Source organism: Pongo abelii, chromosome 7, assembly GCF_028885655.2.
Source record: "Pongo abelii isolate AG06213 chromosome 7, NHGRI_mPonAbe1-v2.0_pri, whole genome shotgun sequence".
In the NCBI taxonomy this organism is placed as follows: domain Eukaryota; kingdom Metazoa; phylum Chordata; class Mammalia; order Primates; family Hominidae; genus Pongo; species Pongo abelii.
The window spans coordinates 143,741,828-143,769,470 of NC_071992.2; the positions used below are offsets into that span (position 1 = coordinate 143,741,828).

The following is a 27,643-nucleotide window of genomic DNA, read 5'->3' on the forward strand; positions in this document are numbered from 1 at the left end:
AATAGTATCAGTAAAAATGTCATTCCAGGGGAGGGCACAGGATGAGCAAACCCATGGAGGTTCTGCTCTCTGGAGCTTCTTGCCTGGGGACCTCAATGGTCTCAGCTACTCCAAACTGTCTTCTGCACTCTTCTAATTATATTTATATGTATTTATATAATGTCTGTATGCATATGTGTGTCTAAAATATACATATATATTTTTTCATCAAACAAATGCTTGTTGAATAGTAACTAAAAAAGGCATTTATTGAGTTTTATTCTAGGTCAGAAATGCTGAAGGATGCCCTGACATATATTAGCACATTTAATCATCCTGAGATTCCTATGTATATAATTATTTTTCTCATTTTACAGAGAAGGAAACAGATGTTTGGAGATATGAAAATTTTGCTTGTGGTTTATAAGTGGCAGAGTTGGAATTTAAAGCCAGTTGTGGTCATTGTATTCAAACGATCATCATACCAGAAAGGATGAAAGGGAAGGAGGGAAGAAGGGATATAGGAAATGAGGAAAGGAGAGAGGGAGAGAACAATTTAAAAACCATTCAGGCTGGGCGCGGTGGCTCACGCCTGTAATCCCAGCACTTGGGGAGGCCGAGGCAGGTAGATCACCTGAGGTCAGGAGTTCGAGGCCAGCCTGGCCAACAGGGTGAAACCCTGTCTCTAGTAAAAATACAAAAATTAGCTGGGCATGGTGGCAGACGCCTGTAATCCCAGCTACTTGGGAGGCTGAGGCAGGAGAATCACTTGAACCCAGGAGGCGGAGGTTGCAGTGAGCCAAGATCGTACCACTGCACTCCAGCCTGGGTGACAGTGAGACTCCGTCTCAAAAAACAAAAAACAAAAAAACATTCTGCAACACTAAGGGATGGCAAAAATGAGCTACACAATTCATATCCACATTTTAAGGCCCAAGAATTTAGTGTTTGGGCCCACTGAAAGAAGATGGGGAGACACATATCAAGAGAAGATATGTGATGAGAGACAAAGGAGGCAGTGTAGGTAAAGATGGAAGTGTAGCCTCAATCCTGCAAGCCTCACTCAGAAGAGCACCATAAGCTGCATAGCAATGGCAGCAGAAATTATTTTCCACAGGAGAACAGACATACATCTGACACCTCTCAGCACCCAGTGGCCAGGCAGAGCCTTCGATACGTCAGTCCAAGCCAAGGAGTCATCTCTGTCCAGCCAAATCTTTCCATCCTTCAAGATCTAAATGAAGTTTCTCTTCCCTGAAGAAGTCTTCTTTTAATTCAATATTTGCAGAAAAGCAACCTCCAAGAAATCTTTCATGAAAATACCAAGCCCCCAATGCCCTCTCCTTTGTCCGAAGCCCTTGTAAATACAAAAGTTATAAAATTGACAATAATTAATATTTACTAACTGTACATGAGGTTCTAGGCATGTTTTCATTATTTAGGCATCATATTTTAAATAATTGCAATGATCTTTGGAAAAAGTTGCTTTTTATTCCCGTTTTATAGAGGCCATAATGGTTAAGTAATTTCCCAATGTCACTTCACACCCAAGTGGCAGAGCAAGGTGGCCAACCCAAAGCCCACGTTTCTTCTCCTGTAGAAGTCTCCCTTGTGGCTGACTGCTTGAAGATTTAGCCAGGTGTTAAAGGATCAAGACTGGAAGGGACTGGTGAACCATTTGCAGTGGTTCCAAAGGAGCCCTGCAATGGAAAAGAAAGGAGAGAGAGAAACTCCATGTGTGGAAGCTTGATCTGCTTTGAAAAGAGCTCAGCTTAAAGGATGATATCATGGGGACTGTCAACAGGAATCAGAGATGCATATCCAAGGGCAGAATCTAATTTCAATTCCAGGACGTTTCATGAAACAGAATGCAAAGCAACAATTATCTGCTAAATGGAAAATTAAAGGCATAAATAAAGTCAAAGCTCAAACCAGTGAGGCAAAAATCACACGGGCTCCAATTTCCTTTTGCTGCTTGTAGCTGCCAGTTTGAAAGGAAGGACACATGGGGATAGTAAAAATATGAGAGCAATGGACCACGTTTAATCGATAGTGAAGCCTGATTCCACAAATGCTCCCCTTCCCAGTATTAGCCCTTCCCCACCTACTGCCAAAACCCAGCAAGCTGGATGGAGCAAGACCTCTGAGAAAGAGGCCCCTGTTCTCTCCATAGGAACTTCACTTTCCTATAAATGAACTCCAGCACTGAGTAAGTTCTGGTAAAAAAGAGCTTTATTTCCCCAGACTCCTTGTTCCTCCACTTCTGCCAAAATACATTTCTTAAGTATTCCAACCTGAAACACACACATGCACACACATACACACACACGTGCTGCCAATTTCTTGGTATTTTGTCAATACTGACTTTGCCCCTTTTCTAAATCTTCATCTCCAATTAAGGCTCCCTGTTTGATAGATAAGTGGTGACACATGACACAGAATAAGCCCAGTGGAAGACTTTGTTTCCCGTGGGTCCATATGTAAGACACTGGGTCAAGTGTCAAATGCTTTGGGCCATGATTTACAACCAATGCTTGCGACTTCCACCCCTCCCTCACCCTCTGTCTTCCCTGCTCTCCTTTAAATTCTTCCCCACAAGTGTGTTTCAAATCTTTTCCCTCCTCTTGATCCCCACTGCCTCTTTTACTTAGACCACTGCAAAGTTCACCACTTCAATTCCACTCTCAAAACAGCTGCAACAATGACTTTCCTAATCCATAAATCTGATTATGTTTTTCCTTTGTTCAGAAAACACAATGGGCTCCCATTGCCTACAAGATAAAGACCACCCTCTATGGCCATACCTACCAGGACCTTCATCAATAATCCCCCTTAACCTCCTCCACCACTGATGTCATTCATTTATCTTTTCACTCATTCATTCAAAACCATGAAGCATCCACTATGTGCCAACCATCATTCTGGACACACAGCCAAACTAAACTTCTCTTTCCCAAACACTTCCTGCCCTCTTACAACACTGCCTTCTCACAACGTTCTCTTTGTCAGAAACGCTACTATTCCTCTTCTATCAAACTCTCATTCATCTTTCCAGATTCAGCTTCCTTGGTGTGTCCTCTGTGAAGCTTTGCCTAAGACAGACACACACGTGCATACACATGTTCCAAGCAGGTTCTGTCTTCTGTATCCCCACCCACCATGGTTTTATGAAACTACCATGACTTGTATCACTTTGAGAAATCACTACCTGCTTGTCTGTTTCCTTTCTAAGTCAAAGATTGTATCAACCTCAAGGGCAGGAGAGCATTGTATACTTTTCTGTGTACTTAATTCACTGATTGGCACATAGGAAGTGCCTGTGAATGTTTGCTGATTGACACCTGTCTCCACCACCCGGCAAAAAAGCCACTTTGCCATTCCAAGCTATTCTGAGGAGTGAGCAAGGTGAGTGGCTACCTACCCAATGACACCTTTCCCATCATGAAATTTTACTATCACCACCAACCTACACCCCAGTCTCTGCAATTGCACCATTAGATATTTAGTTCTCTGTACACACCAACTTTTTTTTTTATCTTTCCACTCTTGTTTTCTGATCCAGGAAACACAGTCCTCAAGAAGACAGAATCTGAAGTCAGGGTGCTTCTATGAACCCACCAGCTTTGCCATTCTACCTGGGCAACCTGGTATCATTTCCATCCTTCACTCATGAAATAGGGATCCTCATAATACTCAGCCTCACAAGGTGGTTGTGAGGATTAAGGAAGGTGGTACTTATGAAGTGCTTAAAATAGTAAGTGGCACACTATAAGTGCCAACTGTGCTAAAGTATTTGCTATTATTGTTGTTGTTGTTCTTATTTTCTACCCAGTCCTACCTTCACCTTCCAAACCAAGTTTTTCATAACCCTTAAACTTGTCTTTCCCTTTCAGGCTTTCCTGCTATTTCTTACCTTGAACGTCCTTCTCTTTCACCTGTTCATTCTTCATGATGGAGCTCGAGTCTCCTTCATAAAGGCACCAAAGACCACTCCTCACCGATTTGTCTCACCACTGGAGCCTGTGCATGCCCAGATCCCAGCATTTGCCACTTCTGGTTTACAGTCCATTTCTCCTACTAAGTCCAGAGTGCTGTGACTTCAGGGACAGTGTCTATGCACCTAGCATAGCCTTTCTGAAGTCCTTCCCTGGGCTAGGCATTGCAGCAGCTTCTGAGGATACCACATGACTGAAGCATAGTCCCTGCCCTCAAGAAGCAGACAAGAAACTAACCTGAAAGTCTATGGTGATGATAAATGTGATATCATATGGTCCCTGCCCTCAAGAAGCAGACAAGAAACTAATCTCAAGGTCTATGGTGACGATAAATGTGGCATTGTTCTTGGCAACTACAAAGAAATCAGTGAAAAGGGGAGGACAGAGAGAAGAAAGCCCAGAAAAAGGAAAGAAAGCAAGAAAAAGAAGGAGGGAGGAAAGAAAGAAAGAAGAAGTGAATTGAGGCCATGGAGTTACTTCAGTTGTCAAATGTTCCACTGGAATATATTTACAACTATGAAAAGGAATCACTTTCACTATTCCAGGCACATTTTTGCTGATTCCTTTAGCACAGTGTTTCCCAAAGAGTGGCCACCATGCCCCAGGAGGCATTTGACCATAGTGGCAGAAGGATATTTTAAATTGTAATAATTGCATACTTTAATGTGTGTTAGTACTAAGTTTCTAGCCTTTCAAACCTATCCTTTCATGGATATTATTGCTTTGTTTAGAGTGAGTGTGAACAAATTACAAGTGAGTAAAACTGAGGGGTTCTAATTTCATGTCTTGCCTAGAAAAGAGCTTCTGAGGAGAAAAAATTCTAGGTCTACCACCAAGGGAAGGGGACAGCTAAAAGCCAAGACTTCAGAAGCCAAGGGCAGACCTTTGGCTCTCACCCTGCCTGACCAGCACCTTCAAAACATCTATGCATACTCAACAGTTAGAAAGGGGCTCCTCGTCTGTTTTTGGTCAGCAGACTTCAAAAGTCTCACATGCTCTCAATTCATAGATAGAGAGATGAAAGCCAGGAAAATTAAATGAGTTATTAACATTTCACTAGTTTAGACTAGATCTATCTGTAGAAAAGGTAGTCTGACCAACTGCACTTTTTAAATAAACTTTGTTACTCCCATCACAGAACGTGTTCCACAAAATCAGCTTATGTGAGTAATTCTTTTCCAGCCTTAATCTCAAACCCCCAAGGAATCTCATTTGGACTCAGCGTTTGTGTATAAGCAACAGCAGAACAAATGGTGCAATAGCTCATTAATATCCTTCTTGGCAGGATATGCCGTTAAAACATATATATCAAGTTATAGTCATGATAGGATCACACCTCATTTTAAACAGTACATGGGGCTCTGCTACCTGCAGGGTGTTAGCCCTGGGAAACAAGCAGCTTCCAAAAATAAAAATGTCTAACCTGCTCATTATCTTGCAAATAAATGACTTTGTGCATCTTCCTCTTTTTCTCATGCTTACTTTTCCCTTGTATTGTGCCAGGCTTCCTGTACCCTGTTATTGTAGGATATTGTCCTGACATGCTACAACACAATGTAGTGTAGTGAATATTGACACAACCAGAGCACCATGGCAAAAACACACACACAAGAAGAGCAAACTGAAGACTTTCTCTGTTGATTCAGGTAGCAGAACAGCCTGAGGCCAGGCAATAACATATTTGATTAACCTTCAGTACACCAGAGATTCCTAACAATCCTCAGCTGAGTATTATTGCTGTAGCCAAAGCAGGAACTCCTCCGAACCAAAGAAGGTCTATTGACATCATGCTCAGGTAGTCGGTCAGGTAGATTGATTGCTCATCCACTCCTAACTCAGGTGGATTGTCCACATCTGGACGACCTCATCCCTGGTCACTGCCAAAGCCACTAGTTGAGTGAAGACAGGTGGTTGGTGTCATTCAAGACTAAATGATCACCGGACTAAATTAAATTATGTGTTCATAGCATCCCTAAACTCCCTTCTCAGTACAGAAATTGTCTTTCATGTTAGACACCATTTTATCTGGAACTGGCAATGAATTTTTTTCCTGGCTCTCACCCTTCAACCGATTGGTTAACTCCTATTTCTTCTTCAGATTTCTGTTCAGAAAACACATCTTCAGGAAAATCACCCCTGACTCACCCACGCTAAGTCACAAGCTTTTGTTATAAGGTCTCATCACACCATATGCCTCTCTTTCAAAACCAGCACCTGCAGAAATGTAAGTGTACATTGATTTATGTAAGTATTTGAATTATGACTGTTTTTGTATATGTCCATGAGCTCCCTGAAGGCAAGTACTTTGTCCGCTTCCGCCTGTTTCATAACTATCATGCCTAACACACAATAACCTCTCAATTAATAGCCAAGTTTATTAGTAAAAAAAATTGACTGAATGAAAAAGTGAATGAATGAAAAGGTTGCTACCAACATAGGCATTATAATGAGATGGTATCAGTGATCTGAGCTCTGAACAAATTTATTCTTCTCTTCCTGGGTACATACCTGAATTATATTTCCCTATCTCCTTAGAGTTAAAATATAGTGATGTGACTTTTGAGACATGTGACTTCCAGGTCTGGCCCTGGAATCTCCAACACATGCTTCTTCAAGCCCCTTTGCCCTTTTGGCTAGCTGAGATTAAAATCACTATAGCAATCTTAGAAGCAGATGTTAAGGATGACTTAGTTCTGTCTGCCTAGGTCCCTCAATGAGCACATGGAGCAGAACCACCCAACAACATGTTCAGCCATCTTCAGAACTGTTAAATTGGACAAGAAAGAAATTTCTGATAAGTGTGAGGCTTTATGTATGTGGAATTTATTTGTTATATCAGTTAGGGTTACTTGAAGTAACACAACTCTTCCCAGTGATCCTCAACTAGAAAAGAATTTGGAGGGCATGTTAGAATCTCATGGGGAAAGGGGCAGTTGGAAAAAGCTTCTGAAATATAATCACTGTCTTATGTACTTTATATATAGTTTTCAATAAATGCAGAAATTTAAAGATACATTTAACTAGATGAAAGGATTTGTGGAGGTATGGAACACACACATTCACCCACATGTGTGGACATAGAAGGCAGATACAACAAAAATTACGGTTCATCACCAATAGTGGCACAGGATGGGTTTCGAGCCACTTCCTTTCAAACCAACCACAACATCATAAGTGATCACTATCATTCTAGTTCCTGTGAAGAAGAGAGAGCTGTGGAAAAAATCCTTTATGCCCTCAAAAGAGACAGCACAAAATTTCAGTTTAAAAGGCTTGCCTCCTATGTGATTCGCTAGCAATGAAACCTTGGAAAAATTATATCACCCCTCTTTTCCTTCATTTGTTAAAAGAAAGTGTTTAAATTTGCAACTCAGCATTGTTTTAATGTTATATGATTCAATTTATATAAAGGGTCTTGTGGAGAGGAGATAAAAAGTACATCAAAGATTATAGCCAAATGTTTCTTATGCTGGAACAGAGTTAGGTACAAAGGGTTACAGAAACATTGCCTGCCGGGTTGAATAGTAAACAGGAGGGACAGAGAAGACTTATAGTAGGAAATAATCCCTAATTCCAGGGCCAAATGTGGGATTCAAATAATAGAGGCCCTAGCAATTCTAAGGTGATCAAGTGGACTTTCCTGGATGTTCTGGGTCTTGACCTGATTGCTGAAAAATTAATACAAATTCAGAGAAGAAGAAAGCTAGTATGAGACTACCAAATGATCATCAGACATTTCTTGAACACCAATTAAATTGCTAGGTATGCTAAAATTTGCAAAACTGGTATAGACACCAAGAAGGAGGTATCAACAGAGACTCCCCAAGAGCTAAGAGGAAACCACCGTGGACTGGAAGTCAAGAGCCAAAATTCTAGACTCTACTCTGTAATTAACTATCTATTTGAATTTGGAAAAATCACCATCAACTTTCCCAGCCTCGTTCTCCGCATCTGGGAAACGAAGGCGTCGTCTAAATGATTACAAGCTTCTTTTCCTGCTCTTACTGCGTGATTCCACTTCCACAGCCCTCCAGCATTTTTTAGCAGCTGCATCGCTCCATAGAGCCTGCAGGGGGCACTAGACTGGGAATTAGAAAACCTGATTTCCCTTCCAGCTCCACCTCTGACCAATTGCCTGACCCTGGTCAAATTGCTTAACCTCTCCGTATCTCAGCTCCCTATCCATAAAACAGAGGGACGAATAAACTCTCCTCCTACCACTAAGAGGTGTAGCCAGAGTTAATACCCTCATCGTCCTTTGAGCTCAGCAGATGAAAGGCACTGAGAAAAGTACAAAGAATTTTTATGTGCTATTGACTTTATTTTATTTTATGTGGGGGAGGGAGTCGGCCCCAGCTGGAAAGCTGCTTTCTCTGAATCAAAGGGCAGGAACCCAGCAAGTTTCTCAGGATTGGGGCCTTAGACTGGGCTGTGTATACAGACAGTGCCAGCCAACCCCACAGTTCAGTTTCCTTTAACCTGGCGCTCCAGGCAATAACTGTGCAACTCTGCAATTTAACAATGTGTTCTTTGTCCCACAACTGTTGTCGTTTCTCAACTGCCCAGGTAATATGTTTGGGCATGTAGGAAGAGTCAAATAGTTAATAAGGGAAGGGTTTGGCATGCCCTACGTAAGTTCTACCAGCAAGTCCCAACAAGAAGGCATTCTGTGTCTCCTGATTCCTGACCTACCCCCAAAATGTACAAATGTACAAGGAATGAGCGCACTTTCCCAGCAGGCTGTAATACCAGTTTGGCCTATATCAATGCATTGGTGAGCTGTGTTTTGTTTATGGTTTTATGCCATCTATTTTCCCATGGATATTATGTTTTCTAAAGAGCCCTTAAGTTTACGTCAGCTTTTAAAGCTACCAGCAGCACCATTTCAGTTCATATTAAGCCCTTAATATGGTATGAATAGGAGAGCTATTAGACTAAAGAGCCATAATCAGCCCTGAGGAAAACATCCATCACCAACCTTTATGTGGTCCCTGAACTTCTAAAAGGTGTCATCTCTCTGGAGTGTATCTGGTGAGAGCTTTCTCTGGGAGATGCCAAAAAGCCAATGCATTAGATGGAGCTTAGAAGGGCATTTTCTAACCATTACAAATTGCCTAGTCTAGCATCTCAATTTCATCTACGTGATGAGCCTTAATTAAATTTGTTGGGGTTTGATCCTTTATCCCCAGATGTGGGGCTGACAGAGATTGCTTTCACAAATAATGTGTGCTCCAAGTGCTTGCCAGGCTCCTGGCTCAGCTGGGACAGCTGTAGCTTTTTGAATGTCATTCCCAAGATATCCTGCAGGTGTTCAGCTTCCCCTGTTCTACTCTGGGAAGAGAGCCGTGGTCAAGATCAGCCCAGATGACACTAGTGCATCTTGACAGAGCATTCCCACTGGACAGGTGCGCTACCTGCAGACACCTCTAACAGTGAAAGCACCCCCCGGCTGCAAGTATGGTCTCGCCAAACGGAAGGCATTTCTTGTATGAGTCTTGAATCTGATGTTCTTTAATAAGACTTCCTCTAAAACTGTATACACACATGCACCTGAAAACATTATCAGGCTTTTACTTATTTGACAGTAATATTCCAGGAAATTGTCCAAGTAGCAAAATCTTCTCTCAGTGGCTTTCTCGTTCCTCATGTCTGACTTGCTTTCCTGCTGTCTACTGGAGCCAACAAGAGAGGCATTCTCACTCTGGAAGTTGTTAGTTCATTACAGCCCAGGTTGATCTCATCTGGCTCTGGGTGGGGGTTTTATTCTGAAGATTGGCTGGTAAAAGCCTCCACAAAGTCTTAGCTAGAACATTCATAGCCCTGTGTTGACTTTCGCCTCAACCCTGGCTTAAACTTAGCTGACAGCCCTATCGATTTGCTCAAAGGAGCTTTTTTGCTGAAGGCAATAAAAAGGAGTGGAAAGAACACAGGCATTGGAACCCAGGAGATCCAGGCTCGCCTCTGGCTATAGGACTTGCTCACCATGTGATCTCAGATACATGACTTCATTGCTGAGTCTCAGTTTCCTTATCTATGAACCGGGGATACTCATACCTTCTTCACAGGACAGGAGAGGCACATACAAGTTCATATCTGTCTCTCTATTTCAAGTGATTCTACCACATCAGAACCAGTTTGGCTTCCCCAGCCTGGTCTTCTTTCAAAGGATGCACAAGGCCATTTACAACTGGCCTGAGGAACAGAAGAAAAACTTTGGCAAAGCTGTTGCAGAAAAAACAAGGATGAGACACAAAAGCAATTTTTATTCTTTTTCTGGTGGAAATCCAATCAAGGAGAAGAGTGCTCCTTTGATTCTATATGCTACTATTATGCCCAAAGCTGAGAAACTAGTGTTTGCCCAACACATTAGAGTTCACATGACGAGCCCATATCTATGATGGTGTTTGATACCCAGGCTTGATTAGTAAGACTAAAAAAATTGCCACCACTGCACAAGTGAGGACATTAAACCTCAAAGGAGTCAAATAACAGCCTAAAGTTTATGTACGTTTAAATGGTGGATCAAAGAAACAAGGCTAATGTATGAATCCAAATCTGGGGTGCCTTCTCCTCTTTTATTGCTTCTCTTGCTCCCATTGGCCTGTGGGCATTCATTATATACTTCAGTTTGTTAAATGTTAGGAGGAAAATCTAAAAAGTAAATTGCTAACACAAAGCAAACAAATGAAAATTCCAAATTGATAGCCTGTTTTCTAGCACAAAAACGACATTATGTCATATAAAAAGCTGACACCATCTTCATTGCTAGTTCCCTCTATCACCCCTTCATTCTGACCCTCTCTTTAGACATAAAGAAGGGCTGGTCATTTCTAAATGATCCCATGATACCTGGACTCTTTGACTTCTCAAGGCTTAGACTCATGCTTCCCGTAATGTCCTTCACTCCTCTCAGGCTGGTACATTCCAAGTCTCCCTTCAGCACACAGCCTACATGTGAAGAACACGATCACAGCCCTCCAGCAAGGCCGTGTAAAAAGAACCACTGCCTTAGAATCCTGCAGATGCAACTTTGGTAAGAGCCCTTAATCCTAGGTTTGGGACCCTAGGAAGATTGCTTTACTTTTCTGAGAATCAAGGGAAAAGTATACTGTCCCTCCAGCAGTGATGGAAGATTAAACAAGAACATGTATAACAACAGCACAGCATTGCTACTCAGTACCACTCAAGAATTGCTACTCTACTTCCCGTCCTTCCTGCTTCCTCTGTTCTCCAGAAAATCCTATATTCTCACCAATTATAGTGCTAATCACACCGTATTGCAATCATTTGTGTCCTTTTCACTAGACTGCTAGTAAGTTCCTCAGTGACATGAAAACAGACATTTTTATCTCCATGCCCCAGAACTCAGCTGGACATTCATTAGGCATTCAATACATGGTGAATGAAGAAGCCACATAAGAGCAGGAAGTTATATAGAAATGTTTCCCTTTCTTTGCCTAGGAAAAAAGTATGTCATCTCTGATTTCTTTAAACCAGCTTTGTCTGAACTTTTTGAACTTCAGGTGGCTTTAAATGTTGGTTCTAACTGGATGGCTCAAGCCAGCACGGATATCTCCATCAGGAATTTCCCATCCACATTCCACAAGCATCTGTGCCTGTGCACAAAGTGGGAGGGTAAATATCTGAGTAGAGTTCCTCCTTCCTGGATCTGCCAGCCCAGCATGCATACAGCTCAACAGTTCTTAAGCTGGGCCAAGAATCCACACATTATAAAACTGACATGAAAATAGGCACTAGCCAGATGGAATGGAAATCAAGCAGCAGATCTAAGGGAAGCAGGGAATGGAACCAAAGAACAGTTCTCTGCCTCTCACTCCTTTGTGTCCATCTTGTGAAAATCTAAGTTCATTTGACATCATTAGAGGTTGGGTGACCACAAAGCCATGAATTATTTACCCTCTCTTTACATCAGTTTCCTCATCAATGAAATGCAGGAATAATATTTTCCATAAAATAGGGATATTATGTGGCAATATCCTCACCCCATCAAATATTTATTTGGATTAGGCTTTCCCTGTGCAGATGCAGCCTTGAGTGACATCTACCCTAATTGCAAAATAACTCTGAGAACATTTCATGAGTACCATTAGGCACCATTGCCTCCTGCGTAACCCCATGAATAGGACCATTGCATCATGTCACTGTTTCTTACCCCACTATGCTGGGGATATTGTCTTCTATCCTAAAATAAGATGTTGCAGGATAAAGATGCACCCTCTATTTAATGACTGAAAAATGCTGGGATTCTTTCTAGGACAGCAGCATTCCAGGGACAGGGGCCTAGAGGAATATAGGGACTTATTATAAACTCTGGAATGCCAATTTCAGAAAAGGTGTGTGGCATAAGTGTTTCTATGGTTTAGAAGAATACTTGGTGACATTATGGAGTATAAATTAGAGGAGGGAGACAGTGGTTGCTGAGAGATTAATTAAAAAGTTTTTCTATAGATCAGAATGAGAGACGATAGGATCCTGACTTAGGCCACTAGCAAAAGGGGGAAAAAGGAGAGTGAAATATGTATACTTTGAAAGTAAAAGCTGCATGGTTTGGGAACCAAATTTACAAATGGGAATACAGTAGAAAGGGAAAAGAAGCAAAATAGCTTAACACAATTAAATATATTCCAAGCCTTCTTTCCCTAAGAAGCCAGGATAAACTCATCTATTTGTGACTAATGTTTTGTCAAAATAATATTTGTTCAATAAGATTTCCTTCTTAAGATATTTTATCATTTAAATCACCCCCAGAAGAACAGAATTAAATAGTAAAAGTGATTTGGTCATGAAACAAGAGGGTTAGATTGATCACACCAGCTCTTGAAAGTCATTTCTGTAGTTAATCACATAAGAACGTTGACTCCTTAGAATGGTTGAAATGGTAGCATTCCACTCAGAAAAGCCTAATCTAATCCTGGAGCATCAAGGTTATGATCCTGAGGCCAAGGTTTTAAATTCCAACTCACCCAGGATGAGTACTTTGTAGAGACTTCATCCCTGACCTAGGTGGGCCATCTCCAAACAGAAGCTTAGGACAGTTCCATGGTCAGCTTTTATCTTGCATTTTAGTAAAATAGAAACAGTTGTCTTATGTGTGTAGCATTCAAACATTCTAGAAAAAAAGAAAAAAAAACTGGGTTCAAAAGCATTAGATTTGGTGTATAGAAAAAAAAAAAGCATAAACCTCAGGATTCCTCATAAATTCCATAGGATTCTCCTAGGTAATAAGAAAGAAAAATGAAGGAGAGGGAGATTATCACTGGATATATTTGGACACAGGGCTTTGGAAAGCTGGGCGGATTGAGGTGTCAGTCAGGCTCTTAGCAGGCAATAGGCGCACACCCAAATTAGGGCACTTTGAAGGGAACCACTGCACTCTAGCTTGGGCAACAGAGTGAGATGAAAGAAGGAAGGGAAGGGAAAGGAAGGGGAGGGGAGGGGAGGGGGAAAGGGGGAAGGGGAAGAAAAGGAAAGGAATGGAAGGGAAGGAAAAGGAAGGGGGAAAGGGGGAAGGGGAAGGAAGGGGACGGGGAAGGGGAAGGGGAAGAGGAAGGGGAAGGGAAGGGAAGGGAGGGGAAAAGAAAACGCACTATTTACCAAGTGTGAACAGGACCCCAGGAAACCTTAAGAATATTGCAGTACCCCAGGGTTCATTATAGATTTATACATCAAAGCTAGAAGAGGAAAGTGGATAGAGTATTTACTGAAACCTGGAGTCGAAGAGGGCCCAGTGGAGAAAGGAGCCTAGAGCTTTGGTCAAGGTTACCCTGCAGGGAGGGAGCATGTGAGTCATCTTTCCAACTCCACTCACCTACTCCCTTCAGCCTTCTGTTAGTGCTCACCTTTGTCTGAACCCAAGTAGACACCAGAGACATGAGAACCTGTTGATTTAGTCCATACAGGTCAGTCTTCTGGGGAATAGAGCAAGGTAAAGGAGAGTGGAAATGGCATCAGAGAACTGAACGGAAGATACACAGCTCAAGTGCGTTCCTGAGAGCCCTTACATTCTATAACATCCTAGTTAATGTGCATTGGGTTGTGCCAAGAGCTGCACCTATTCAGCAGCAGTTCTCAGGCTGATGTGATGGTAGACATATGCAGTGAGATTCTCAAAGAATGTTTTTGGGGTAATTCAACTATAATAGCAGATTTCAGAATTTTGTTTATAATCCTAATGAATGGCAAAGATCCTCTATGATTTAAGGGGAATTTTGCTTTAACATCCACTACTCTACAACACATCTGTGGATTGGGGCTGGCCAGGTAGTATTATACTCATTTTCCAGATGAGGAAACAGCAATCTGTGTCCATCTTAGTTCACGAAGCTCAGTGAAAACTTGTCCCTGGGTTCCGTGCAAAGAATGCCAATGGCCTGGGTCTACTTCTTAGCTTGCCTTTGGAGAAATAAATTAAAAACAATGATTTCTCTGAGGAGCTACTTGTAGGAAACTCATCAGCTTTAGTTTCGGATACTTTAATAAGACGCTAGTGTCTCATTCAGCAAGTCCATCTATCAGCCAACATTTTTGTAACCCTCCCTTCTGCAAGATACTTTGCTAGCAACTGAGTGGAAAGAACAGGTGAGGAGTGTTAGGATTTGGAAACTTGGTAACACCATATCAGATAAAAATCTTGTGCTGCCCAATGGGAATTTACAGAAAAAAGAAAGAAATAAAGGAAAGAAAGACACTATTTACCAAGTGAACAGGACCTCAGGAGACCTTAAGAATATTGCAGTACCCCAGGGTTCATTATAGATTTATACCTCAAGGCTAGAAGGGACAAATGGAGAGAATATTCACTGGAACCTGGAGTCAGAGAGCCAGGTAGAGAAAGGAACTGAGAGCTTTGGCCAAGGTTACCCTGAAGGGAGGGAGCAGTTGATTCTAATGGAGAACCAACCCAGATGCTCATCAACAGGAGAGTGGAAAATAAATGGTGATATATCCATATAATGAGTAGTATACAACAATAAAAGGGAATAAATTACTCAGGCATGCTGCAATATGGGTAAATCTTAAAAATAAATTAAGCCAATGAAACCAGACACAGATATGTACTGTATAATTCAATTTACATGAAATTCAAGACCAAGCAAACTAATCTCTGTTGATAGAAATTATATTAGTTATCTCTTGATGTGGAGACTGAGTTGGAAGGACCATTGAGGACACTTCCGGGATGGTGGAAATGCTTTATATTTTTGACTCAGTTGTGGTTGCATGGATATATATATACCTACAAGAGAAAAATCATCAAGTGACATCTATAAAATTGGTGCAATGCATGTTTATAAATTAGATCCTAACATTTAAAAATAGACCAGGAAATGCTACAGTGAAACATGCATAGTGATTAAAATGCTGTCCTTCCAGCAGTTTTCTTCTCCACATGAATAATGCCCTGAGAGCCTTATGCATGTGTATTGGGAAACTGAAATACATGGTTGTAAAGAGCATGGGCTTTGCTGAGTGACAGATGTAACTAAAATTCTAGCTCTATCACTTCTTAGATGTGTGACCTTGAACAAGTCATATAACTTCTCTGAGCCTGAGTTTCCTCCTTGGTAAAATCTACCTCCAACATATAGTGTTGTTGTAAGAATTAAGTAATAAAATGAAAGAACTTAGCCAACTTCCGGGAACAGTCTATGCTCTCAATAAATATAGGCTACTGGTTATTATCATTGTTATAAATACTGCTTTTCTGCCCTCTGCTCCACTTTACCTGCAGTGAGGACAATTCAGAGAGAGAAAAGGAGGGTGGGCAGAGGGAATGGATAGTATCTGTGAATTCTCTTTTCTTTTGCTTTTCCAGCAGTTTCTTACAGGGCATGTTTGAGGCTGACTGCAGTGGAAGATGTAACTGACTGGACATCATAGGCACATGGTGCATCCTGTCCCTATGATGCACCATGCCTGGCCTGCGGGCCTTCTTAATGTGCAGGGCAATGGCCAGTGCTGCTGTCCCCCTGCACGCAGACTTGCCACAGTGGCACTGTGGGGCTCTGCTGGACTCATCAGTGGCTCCCTCACCCACAGCCTTCACAACTCTGACCGGAATTCTTCACAGAGCCAGGGCACCTAAAGGCAAAAGGCGAGGCCCCCATGGTGTCTGCCAGCCGGTTGCTTCCATAATAGAGTATTGATCTCCACCAGAAGAGTTTCAAGCCCTGTACACCCAGCATTGGCCATTAAAGGCAGGCTTCTGCAGATGGCAAATCCATCAACTACCAGTTTGACATTAACAAGCAATTACAATGCAGTCCCTGTGTTAGCTCCACTAGGGGATATCAGAGTGATTGCTTCAAGTGGAGAAAGATGGGGGAAAAAATTTGATCAGCCCAGAGTGCTTCTCTAGAATTCAGGCCACTGAGGGTGAGACTGTATGGTGTAGCAGAATGAGCACTAGACTCTGAGTTAGGAAATAAGGAAGGCTATTACTAGTGATCTATATCCATCACTTTCCTTCTCTGAGCCTTTCTGTCTTGTTCTAAAGCAGTGGTTCTCAAGCCTGGCTACACATTAGAATCACCTGGGAAGATTTTCAAGCTGCCAGTACCAAAACTATGCATCAAACCATTATATCACAAACTCTGAGGGCAAAACCAAATATCCACAGTTTTCAAGGCCCTTCAGGAGCTTTCAATTTGCAGGCATAGTTGAAAACCTTGAAAATATCTGGAGAGAAGTAGCTGAAATTAGTGATCCTTAAGGTAGTAATGCATGACTTTCAAGAACGTGAATCCTTCAGGTGCAAATCATCTGAGGACCTTGTTACAATGCAGGTTCTGACTCAGTAGTTCTGACTTAGTAGGTGTGAGATTTGCAGTTTTATAAAAGCAACCAGTGGATAGACCTGCTGCTGGTCCTGGGACAACAATTTTGAGTAACAAGAGCAAAAAGGTACCTTTTCTCTCAAAAATTTGAAAAGCCCAGTGCAGCACTGTCTACTAGAACTTTCTGCACTGAGTACAGTAGTTCACGCCTGTAATCCCAGAACTTTGGGAGGCTGAGGCAGGCAGATCACTTGAGGCCAGGAGTTCGAGACCAGCTTGGCCAATGTGACGAAACCTTGTCTCTACTAAACATACGAAAATTAGCTGGGCACAGTGGCACACACCTGTAGTCCTATCTACTCAGGAAGCCGAGGGATGAGAATTGCTTGAGCCTGTGAGGCAGAGGTTGTAGTGAAAAGAGATCGTGCCACTGCACTTCAGCCTCTGTGACAGAGCAAGACTGTTTCAAAAAAAGGATTTTCTGCACTAATGGAAATTTACTATGTCTGTGTTTTCCAATATGGTAACCAGCAGCAACATGTGACTACTGAGCACTTGAAATGTGGCTAGTGCAACTGAGGAACTGAATTTTAAATTTGTGTTAAATTTTAATTAAATTTAAATAGCCACATGTGGTGACTTGATATCACAAGTCTAGGGGTTTTAAAACATGAAGCATATAACATGGCTAAGATGGGGTGTTCATACTATATACCACGAGCAGGATTACACATGCTCTTCTCCAGAAATAGGCCCCAGTCCATGGCAAGAAGTTCTTTTCTTGGCTCAAATTAAGCCCAAAGTCAATATGAACAGAGTGTGTTGACTCTGGGTGGACCATGGGAGGAAAGTGACTAGAGACACAACTGAAGAAATAATCACTGTACTGAGCCTCCTAGAACAGGCTAAGGACCCTGAGTTTTAAAACAAGGGCAATGGCAAAGATATGGCCACACCATCATGACAGTTCAGAGAGGGAACACTTAATATTACCCAGAGCTGGCAGGGAAGACAACCAGAAGAGCAACATTTGAGCTGATTCTTAAAAAAAAAAAAGAGAGATACATGAGAAATCCAAATTAGGATAGAATTCCAGAAGAAGGGAGTAGCATGTGCAAAAAAAAAAAAAAAAAAGAAAGCAAAAATTAGCAAAGAGAAAGTACTAAGTATATGTCAGAGAATAGGGAAAGTGAGGGTCTTAAGAGGCCTTGAGAAGTCCAACCTCAACTAAAGACAACAAAAGACAAAACCCACGGTGACATACCTTTTCTTATTTTAATAGATAACAGACATTATTATTAAGAACATTTTAAGAGGTAGCTTCCAAACAGGGTCACTGCATACAGTTAGATAGGGTGCACACTGCCCAATTCCAAGGCAGCTGGTTGCATCAATACAATGTAAATGGCATCCCATGGAGCTGTGCAATATGCCAGCCCTACCCCCATTTCATTCATTTTTAATTTTTTTCATTAAAGTTCTTTCTCTTCTGGACAAGAAAACCCTATAATAATAGAATCTTCAAACTGAAAGCATCTGTAAAATGAACCCCAGATTCCTGGGGCTTTAGCCTTTCGTTAACCAAATAAGATGAGGAATTATGGGTGTCTGTGCCAGGTACTATTCCAATACTTAAAATATATCATCCCATATTTCTCACAGTAGAACCATGAAGTAGAGACATTACTGCATTTTCCTATGAGAAAATGGGACTGAGATGGTTAAGGTGGGATAGTATAGGTAGAAACTGTTAGAACAAACATACTCAGTCTTAACTAATTTCTAGATCCATGCTTTGTCCGCTCCTTTATTATTCCTTGAAGATGTTAGGGGAAATTCATTAGTCCATTTCAATAATGTACAACTCCTGTGGAAATAACTTACATGCCTATGATTAGAACACATAGGTTCACATCACAAAGCTTTGACGTGGCGGAAATTCTATCAATTTACTGGGGCAATGCTAGTTATCTCTTGGTGATTTGTGCCTCTCTTTGGCAGTAGTCTCTGCCTTAGATCCCTTGGAAAGAGAGAACCTAATTCCTTAAAATTTTGTTTATTTGCCATCCTATCAAAATATGACTACCTGGGGGAAGAATAATTAAGTGGATCATTAATGGTGTATTTACCAAATCCTGACTGGAATCATAATTATTTGCTTACCTAGGTGTATACCACCCTCAGTTGTCCCACAGGAAGCTCACCCAGCTTCTCTATGTTAATTTTCAACACCATCTAAGTCTTCTTGGGTAATTTAGTCCACTACAGTAGCTTTACATATCACACACATGATAGTTATGGCCAAACCTGTATCTCCTTCCTTAATATTTTGTTATAGCACCTAACACATATATCCAGCTGGCTGTAAGAATCCCACTCCTAAATGTCCTGCAGCTCCCTCTACCTTAAAATTTCCAAAACTATGTTAATTCTCTTCTCTTCTAATCTTGTTTTTCCTTTTGTGTATTATTTCTCAGTGAATCGGACCACCACCCAAATAACCCAAGAGTCTTCTTTGATTTTTTTCTCTTTCTCAACATCTCCAAACCCCTCTACCCCACCTAGCCACTTCTAGTCTTATCTTTTATGGTGAGAACCAGCTTCATGTAACAGAAACTCTAAAAAAATCAATGATTTAAATAACTTGGGTATATAAATATCTCTCTCATACTAGAAATCAGAGGTGGGAAGTCTGAGCACGATATAATGGTCATCAGGGGTTCAAGCTTCTTCACTCTGCCTCACCATCTCGCTTGCAGCTTCTGCCTAATGTTGACTTACAGTTCAAGATGGCTTCTGGAGTGCTACCATTACATTCATGTTGTAGGCTAGAAGGAAAAGGGCAATGGCCTGAGGAGGAAGGGAGAGTTCCTGTTAACTCAGCTTCCTTTAAACAGCCTTCCCAAAAGTTTCACATTGTATTTTTTGCTAATTCTCATTGGCCACAACTTAGTGCCATGAAACACTAGTTAATATAGTCTTTTAGCTGGATGGCCTGCTATCTTATATAAAATGAGGTTAGGTTACTGAGACAGAAAGGGAGAGCAGATCTTGGGAGGCAGCTAGCTGTTTTTGCCATCCCAAGTGTTGTGATTTCTACCTGCTTTAGATTTAACCTATTTGCCAGTTTCTCTGCATCCCACCATCATGGTTCTAGTTGAGGTCCAACCTCAGAGAAATAGCTACTTAAGTGGTACAGGGATACTTTGTACAGAGCAAAGAAACCAGTCTTTATGCCACTTGGAATGGATTTTTCCAATTGTCCTGCCCCCACTGAAAAAAACTCTTGGTTCAGAAGAAACAATGACCAAAGACATAAGAAGAACTAATGTTTCCACCTGCCTCTCAATTTAATAGCAAGAGATTCCACATGTCAGACAGGAAAGAAGGCTAGGAAGGAAAATGAGCATTAAGATTAATAATTGATGTTAATACCGACAACAAAGACAAACAATGGTGATAAATGAAATGGCAGAACCAAGGAAATTGTTCTACTGTGATATCTTTCTTTCAAGCAGGTCAACTGTATAATTACCAAACTCAATTTCATCAGGAATTTCATCAACATCAGAGCCCCTGGGCCACCAGTCTTCAATGTTTGCTACCAGTGTGTTACTGTCTGCTTGTCATTGTCTAGAGACAAAAATGGAACATTACAATGGGCTTTATGACCCTTCTGTACCTCAGCATTTCCATCCTGCCCCCTTCACCTAGCTGTACCTCATTATCTATCCCAGTGCCTGGCCTGTAATATCCCTAGAAATTATTATTGCACTAAACTAAATTAAACACAAAGACTTATTTAGCAGATTCACAAATTTTAGTTGTACCATATAGTCAAACAAGTAGACATTCAGGTCACAAAATCTAGCCTGTCTCCCCATGAGAACACAATGCCGTTGTCTGAACAGATTAAATAAAGCACAGCATCATCTCAAACGATTTTCATGGTTCAAATCTAGGTAGCTATACTTACCAGCTGTGAGGCTTAGGCCAACCTATTAACCTTCTATTTCACTTTTCTGCTAAATGAGACAATAAGGACTTTACTTCATTTTGTGAGAAATAAATAATCTAAGTAACCAGTCAAACACATTTTGTGCTTCTTAAAAAAAGGTGGTACATACACACACACACACACAACACCCAATATAATACAATATTTTCAGACGACACTAGAAATATTTTAGCCAGGTCTAAAGGAACAGAAGTTAATGATAAAATGATAAACAATAAATAATAGCTACTGTTTTGTGAGAAAATTACACACATCTTACTTGACTTAAACCTCACAACAGAATTGAGCAGCAAGTTATTACCACGAGAAAGGGGACGCAAGTTTGGCAGGATAACAAGTGGGAGAATCTAGAGGTAAAGTCATATCTATCTTATTGGAAACACTCAAGAACTTCAAATAAGCATGAGAATTTGAGCAAGACTGAAGGAGAACATTTAAGTTCCCTTTCCAACTCATATCCCAATTCTGGAATCTAATTTCTGTAACAAGTAACTATATTCCTTACTGCAGAAGTAAAGATGGCCCCGTGGAGAAACTGGCAGCATGGCATGATGGAAACGGAATAGAATCAGGAATTGTTTTGTACCTATGTGTCTGTGACTTTGGTGTTCTGACTCAGACACATATTTGAGAGGTAGAGAGGAGAGAAGAGGGTTGCCACATTATGTAACAGAAAGGAGCCCACTGCTTAAACACTTACCTTGTGCCAGACATTGCACTAGGACTTTATTACCTGCAACCCATCCTGCAAAACTGTGAAGATTTGATATGATCATTCTCATTTTATGGTTGAGAAACAAGGGTTAAAGACATTAAAAATTTACTCAATGTTTAAACATTTGCCTGTCTTATTCTAAAGCCCCTTCTCTTTTCACAATCCCTGTAAGAAACGGACATCCAATATTTGAGTGGCAGAGGCAAAAACATGGCCTACCAGAACCATTATGATAGCTTTACAATATGCCTACCAATTAGCTGATACTCCTCCTGCCAAATGGTGAAGGCTAATTACCCTCCTACAGAATGTGACTCACTTCTAATGAATAAAATATGGCACAAGTAAAAGTGTGCGATTTCAGAGACTAGGTCATAAAGAACGCAGTGGCTTCTTCCCTACTCTCTCTTTCTTAGATCATTCTCTCTGGGGGAATCCAGCTGACATGTTGTGAGGACACTCAGGCAGCTTTATGGAAAGGCCCACATGGTGAGCAACTGAGGCCTCCTACCAACAGCCAACAAGAAACGGGGGCCTTTGCCAACAGCCAAGTAAGCGAGCCATTTTGGAAAGTGGATCCTCCAGCCCCTGTTAGGCTCCCAGATGACAACATCCCCTGCTCTCATCTTGACCACAACCTCATGAAATACCCTTATCCAGAATACCCAGTTAAGCCACACCACAATTGCTGTTTTACAAAACTGTGAGCTAATGTGTTAGTTGTTTTTAAGCTATTAAGTTTAGAGGTGATCTATTACACAATGATAAACAACTAATACACCCATGCAGTGCTGAAGAAAGGGGTTGTCAGGAGGGCAGAATTTGCACTATTATATCTTCATAGAGTGCTATTTCCCATCGCTACACCGCACTTGCCACCAACTATAAAGAATTAGGTCAGGGAGTTTCTTTGGTTGCAGCCCATTTTGCCTTTGGTTGTTAATGGTAGAAGCATTTCCCCACAATCTGCAGGAAATAAGAATCAGAAAGAAGGACACACCATTCCATAGCACAGAACACAAGTAGATGGCTCCCATGAAGAATCTAGCAGCGTGGTATGGCAGAAGCAGAATGGATTCAGGAATCATGGTGCCTACACTGGAATTTCAGATCGGCCACTGACACAATGGACACATTATTCAACATTTCCAAATCTTGGCGTTCTTATCCACAAAGTGAAGATAATAATTGCCAATTCACAGGTAACTATGATTTAAAGAGATTACTTTTGAAGAGTTCCTAACACATTCATTCAACAAACATTTAATGATGCTTCAGGCACTGTGTTCATTACTAGTGAGAGTATGACACACAGACCCATACTGTCACAGAGCTTTCAATGAAAAGTAACATAATTGCTCATTTCACCGGGCCCCCGGCTTGGGGCGCCTTCCTTCCCCATGGCGGGACACCTGACTTCGGATTTCGCCTTCTCACCCCCTCCAGGCGGTGCAGGTGATGGGCCAGGGGGCCGAAGACGGGCTGGGTTGATCCTCGGACCTGGCTAAGCTTCCAAGGCCCTCCTGGAGGGCCAGGAATAGGGCCAGGGGTTGGGCCAGGCGCTGAGGAGCCATGGGGATTCCCCCATGCCCCCCGCCGTACGAGTTCTGTGGGGGGATGGCGTACTGTGGGCCTCAGGTTGGAGTGGGGCTGGTGCCCCAAGGCTGCTTGGAGACCTCTCAGCCTGAGGGCGAAGCAGGAGTCCGGGTGGAGAGCAACTCCGATGGGGCCTCCCCGGAGCCCTGCACCTTCCCCCCTGGTGCCGTGAAGCTGGAGAAGGAGAAACTGGAGCAAAACCCGGAGGAGTCCCAGGACATCAAAGCTCTGCAGAAAGAACTCGAGCAATTTGCCAAGCTCCTGAAGCAGAAGAGGATCACCCTGGGATATACACAGGCCGATGTGGGGCTCATCCTGGGGGTTCTATTTGGGAAGGTGTTCAGCCAAACGACCATCTGCCGCTTTGAGGCTCTGCAGCTTAGCTTCAAGAACGTGTGTGAGCTGCGGCCCTTGCTGCAGAAGTGGGTGGAGGAAGCTGACAACAATGAAAATCTTCAGGAGATATGCAAAGCAGAAACCCTCGTGCAGGCCCGAAAGAGAAAGCGAACCAGTATCGAGAACCGAGTGAGAGGCAACCTGGAGAATTTGTTCCTGCAGTGCCCGAAACCCACACTGCAGCAGATCAGCCACATCGCCCAGCAGCTTGGGCTCGAGAATGATGTGGTCCGAGTGTGGTTCTGTAACCGGCGCCAGAACGGCAAGCGATCAAGCAGTGACTATGCACAACGAGAGCATTTTGAGGCTGCTGGGTCTCCTTTCTCAGGGGGAACCAGTGTCCTTTCCTCTGGCCCCAGGGCCCCATTTTGGTACCCCAGGCTATGGGAGCCCTCACTTCACTGCACTGTGCTCCTCAGTCCCTTTCCCTGAGGGGGAAGCCTTTCCCCCTGTCTCTGTCACCACTCTGGGCTCTCCATGCATTCAAACTGAGGTGCCTGCCCTTCTAGGAATGGGGGACAGGGAGAGGGGAGGAGCTAGGGAAAGAGAACCTGGAGTTTGTGCCAGGGCTTTTGGGATTAAGTTCTTCATTCACTAAGGAAGGAATTGGGAACACAAAAGGTTGGGGCAGGGGAGTTTGGGGCAACTGGTTGGAGGGAAGGTGAAGTTCAATGATGCTCTTGATTTTAATCCCACATCATGTATCAATTTTTTCTTAAATAAAGAAGCCTGGGACACAGCAAAAAAAAAAAAAAAAAAAAAAAAAAAAAAGAAAAGTAACATAATTGAGTAATAATTTTTTAAGTGCGGTAAAATGTGTGGCACATAGTAGGTACTCAATAAATACTTGGTTTTTTCCTCCTTTTTACCTTTTCCTAGAGTGCTACTTGATGGTAGCTGTAGTTTTTCTTCAAGACATCCTATTTGTCCTGATACAAAACCTCTTTTGACCACTAAAGGCATAGTCCCAGGCCCTCACCATTCTCTCACATATTTCACAAAAATGTGAGCATTAACCATTCCCCGTGATACAGATAATTCATTTTTTAATTTAACTTTTTAAAATTTTGTGTATTTGCTTATTTATTTTGAGACCAGGTTATGAGACTGGCTAATTTTTGTATTTTTGGTAGAGATGGGGTTTTGCCATATTGTCTAGGCTGGTCTCAAACTCCTGAGCTCAAGGGATCCTCCTGCCTGGGCCTCCCAAAGTACCGGGATTACAGGTATGAGCCATTGCACCTGGCCCGGATAATTTTTTTTTTTTTTTGAGGCAGTGTCTTCCTTTATATCTCAGGCTGGAGTGCAGTGGTGTCATCTCGGCTCACTGCAACCTCTGCCTCCCGGGTTCAAGTAATTCTCCTGCCTCAGCCTCCTGAGTAGCTGGGATTACAGGTGCCCGCCACCACGCCCGGCTACTTTTTGTATTTTTAGTAGAGATGGGGTTTCACCATGTTGGTCAGGCTGGTCTCGAACTCTTGACCTCAGGTGATCCATCTGCCTTGGCCTCCCAAATTATTGGGATTATAGGCGTGAACCACCACGCCCGGCCCTGAAAATTCATTTTTAAAAGAACATCATATCTACCTCAAATGCATTAAGATTTCACATTAGACTCATTATTCATAGTGAACATTAGGAACTTAAGTCAACTCAGTAATAATGCACCTATTCATGACCCTTGATTCAAAGATGTGCACCTATTTACCCTGGACCAGCTCCTTGGAAGGACATGAAATAGAGGGTAATAATCACATCTTTCCAAATTTGCTATGAAACTGCATCGCCAAAAACTGAGACTCATTTTCCGATTGATGAATCAAATGACAACAAAATCTCCAGGGCATTCTGAAACCCAACAGGGATTAATGATTAGGCATACCAGTGGTAGTTAGGAGACTTGCCCAAATTTCCAGTTTTCTGCAGATGGCATCTAAGTTAGAAGACTGTCATAAATTTATTCATGGCTTGGCTTTCTGCTATTTGCTCATTGGTGACACTTTTATGTAAAATGGTGTTTCTATGGCTAGGAAATCCCAGTAGAGATCAAGAAACCTGGGTTCTACAAACTAATGGGGTGGCCTTTGATTAGTCCTAACTCCCTTCCTAAGCCTCAGTTTCTTTAGACATGAAAGAAAGCAACGGATTACATTGCCTTAGACTTTTTCCTAGGTCAAAAATGATGTGATAATTGTGCCTTTCCAACAATAATTGATACCACTAGTGAACATTCTTTGTTAAGCACGTCTATTAAGGACTTCATTTATATTAGTTTTCTAATCTTTAAGCAAACTCTGAGATAAGTGACTATGATGTTTATTCCATAGGTGCAAAAGATTTGTCAAGTAACTCCCCAAAGTAAAAGGGAGGGCTGGAGTTTAGACTCATGACTGTTCTGCTCTAACCCAAGTAATTCTGGATCCCAGACTCCCCAAATGACAAGTTATTCCAGAAATACTCAGAAAAAGGAGGGTGCCGTATGTCACACATGGAAAAATAGAAAAAGTAACAGAATCCAGCCAAAGGATTCCCAGAAATTGAGGCTCTTCTGTTCTTGGCATTTGCATCTTTGGATGTGTGTTTTTTACATTGCTGTATGCAAAAGGTATGTTTCAATGTGATTTTTTTTCTTCTCCCGTCTTACCACTGAGGAATCACAGGGAATAGACTTGACATCTGTGAACTCAATTTACCCTAGAAAAATGTTTCAGTCACACTTAAAATAAAAAGGGCATCAATTAGAATAAGAAGGACACTTTGTTGCCTAGGAGGACTGAACTTTTTTGGACCTGAGGCACATTATCAGCTTCATTTTTAGCTCTAGTATAATCAAAAGGTCAGGATCTCCATTGGATCTTAGAAATTTTTTATTTTTCGGTAAGATTTTCTGAATGCCTGCCATGTATGAAGGGAAATGCCTGGACTTCTGTGCATATGTATTTCATTGTCTCCCCACATCTACCCAGGAAGACAGGCACAGTGAGCCTTCCATGTTGTAGATGAGGAATCTAAGTCTCAAAGACAGATAAGAAATTTCTCAAGGTCACACTATAAGTAAAAGGCAGAGGAGGGATTAGAACCCTGGATCCTCTTTATTACACCAAGCCTGCCTCACAAGGATGCCAATCTCTCATCACTTACCAGGAAAGACCCACTCCTCCCATTCACGATAAGGTAATGCTATCCAATAAAAACCCCAAAGCAGGCATAAAATATGAAGTAGCGAAACTCAGGCAGGCAGAAAACAGAGTGGTTTAGACATGGCTGCTGTCTGCAGCAGGGAGAAGTTCCTGGCAACATGACCCTGAAAATAACAATTAGTGACTGAAGCTAAGAAGGAAGAATCTTCCAAGGACTCTGAAACTAGATATTTTCTCAAGCCCCACCTATGGACAAACACAAATCATGGAGAAATAAAGATGCCAGTCTCCAGGAAGCACCAGAGTTAAATTCATTCTGGAATTTAACGCCTGGCATTAACAGTTAGCTGGGAGATTAAAACAAATCAACACACAAACGCAAAAAATAATCAGTGGAAAAAAGTTAAAAAAAATCAATGGACAGTGGTTTCATAGCAGATGGCAAAGAGGAATATTAAAAGCTGTATTTTATTTGGAACTCATTTTCTTCTGATTTCCTTATTAGGTGTTTTGTATATCGAGGCCCATAGTTCCAAGAAGCCTCCATAAGGTAGAGGCTAAGAATTGCAATTTCTTAGGTTAAAAAACTGTGCTTCAAATTCCTTGTTTGTCCCTTGTTTGTCATTTCTCTACCCTTCTGTACCTGGCCCACACCCTAGGAAGATGACTTGTATAGACTACGTAAATGAGCTCCTTGCCTTCTGGCTCCTAGCTGGGTTTAGTCAATGAGACCTATTAGCAGGAAGATCGGAAGGTAGGAGAATCTGACTTTTTATTACTTTAAATTCCTTCCTGTCAGGCCTTAAATTGGCTGCAATGTTACTTTGAAAGTTGCAGCTCCCTTCAGAAAGCTCTTTCTTGCAGCTCTAGCATCTCCCCAGACTTCAGTAAATGCTTCCTCCCTGTGCCCCGAGTCCTAGGCTTAGAGTGAAAATGGGTCTCTGCTGCCACTAACCCTGGGATGCTTCGCCATCCCTTGTGAGTTTCCCTTAGTTCTGCCCACATCT

At 41.9% G+C, this 27,643-nt stretch overlaps 1 protein-coding gene and 1 long non-coding RNA gene across 2 annotated transcripts in view; one reads left to right on the top strand and one right to left on the bottom strand.

The window, feature by feature from the left end:
• LOC134761969 (uncharacterized) overlaps positions 1-27,643 on the bottom strand; it is a 146,428-nt gene that overhangs the window by 101,722 nt on the left and 17,063 nt on the right. The window contains exon 3 of the long non-coding RNA XR_010141301.1: positions 12,959-13,104. This is a non-coding gene — a long non-coding RNA (uncharacterized LOC134761969). The remainder of the gene's footprint in view (positions 1-12,958; positions 13,105-27,643) is intronic.
• On the top strand, positions 22,890-24,230 carry POU5F1B (POU class 5 homeobox 1B). Its single transcript, XM_009244087.4, is given in 4 exon segments — positions 22,890-22,968; positions 22,971-23,071; positions 23,074-23,829; positions 23,831-24,230. Coding segments are annotated over 4 exon segments (1,185 nt in total). The 5' UTR covers positions 22,890-22,904; the 3' UTR covers positions 24,095-24,230.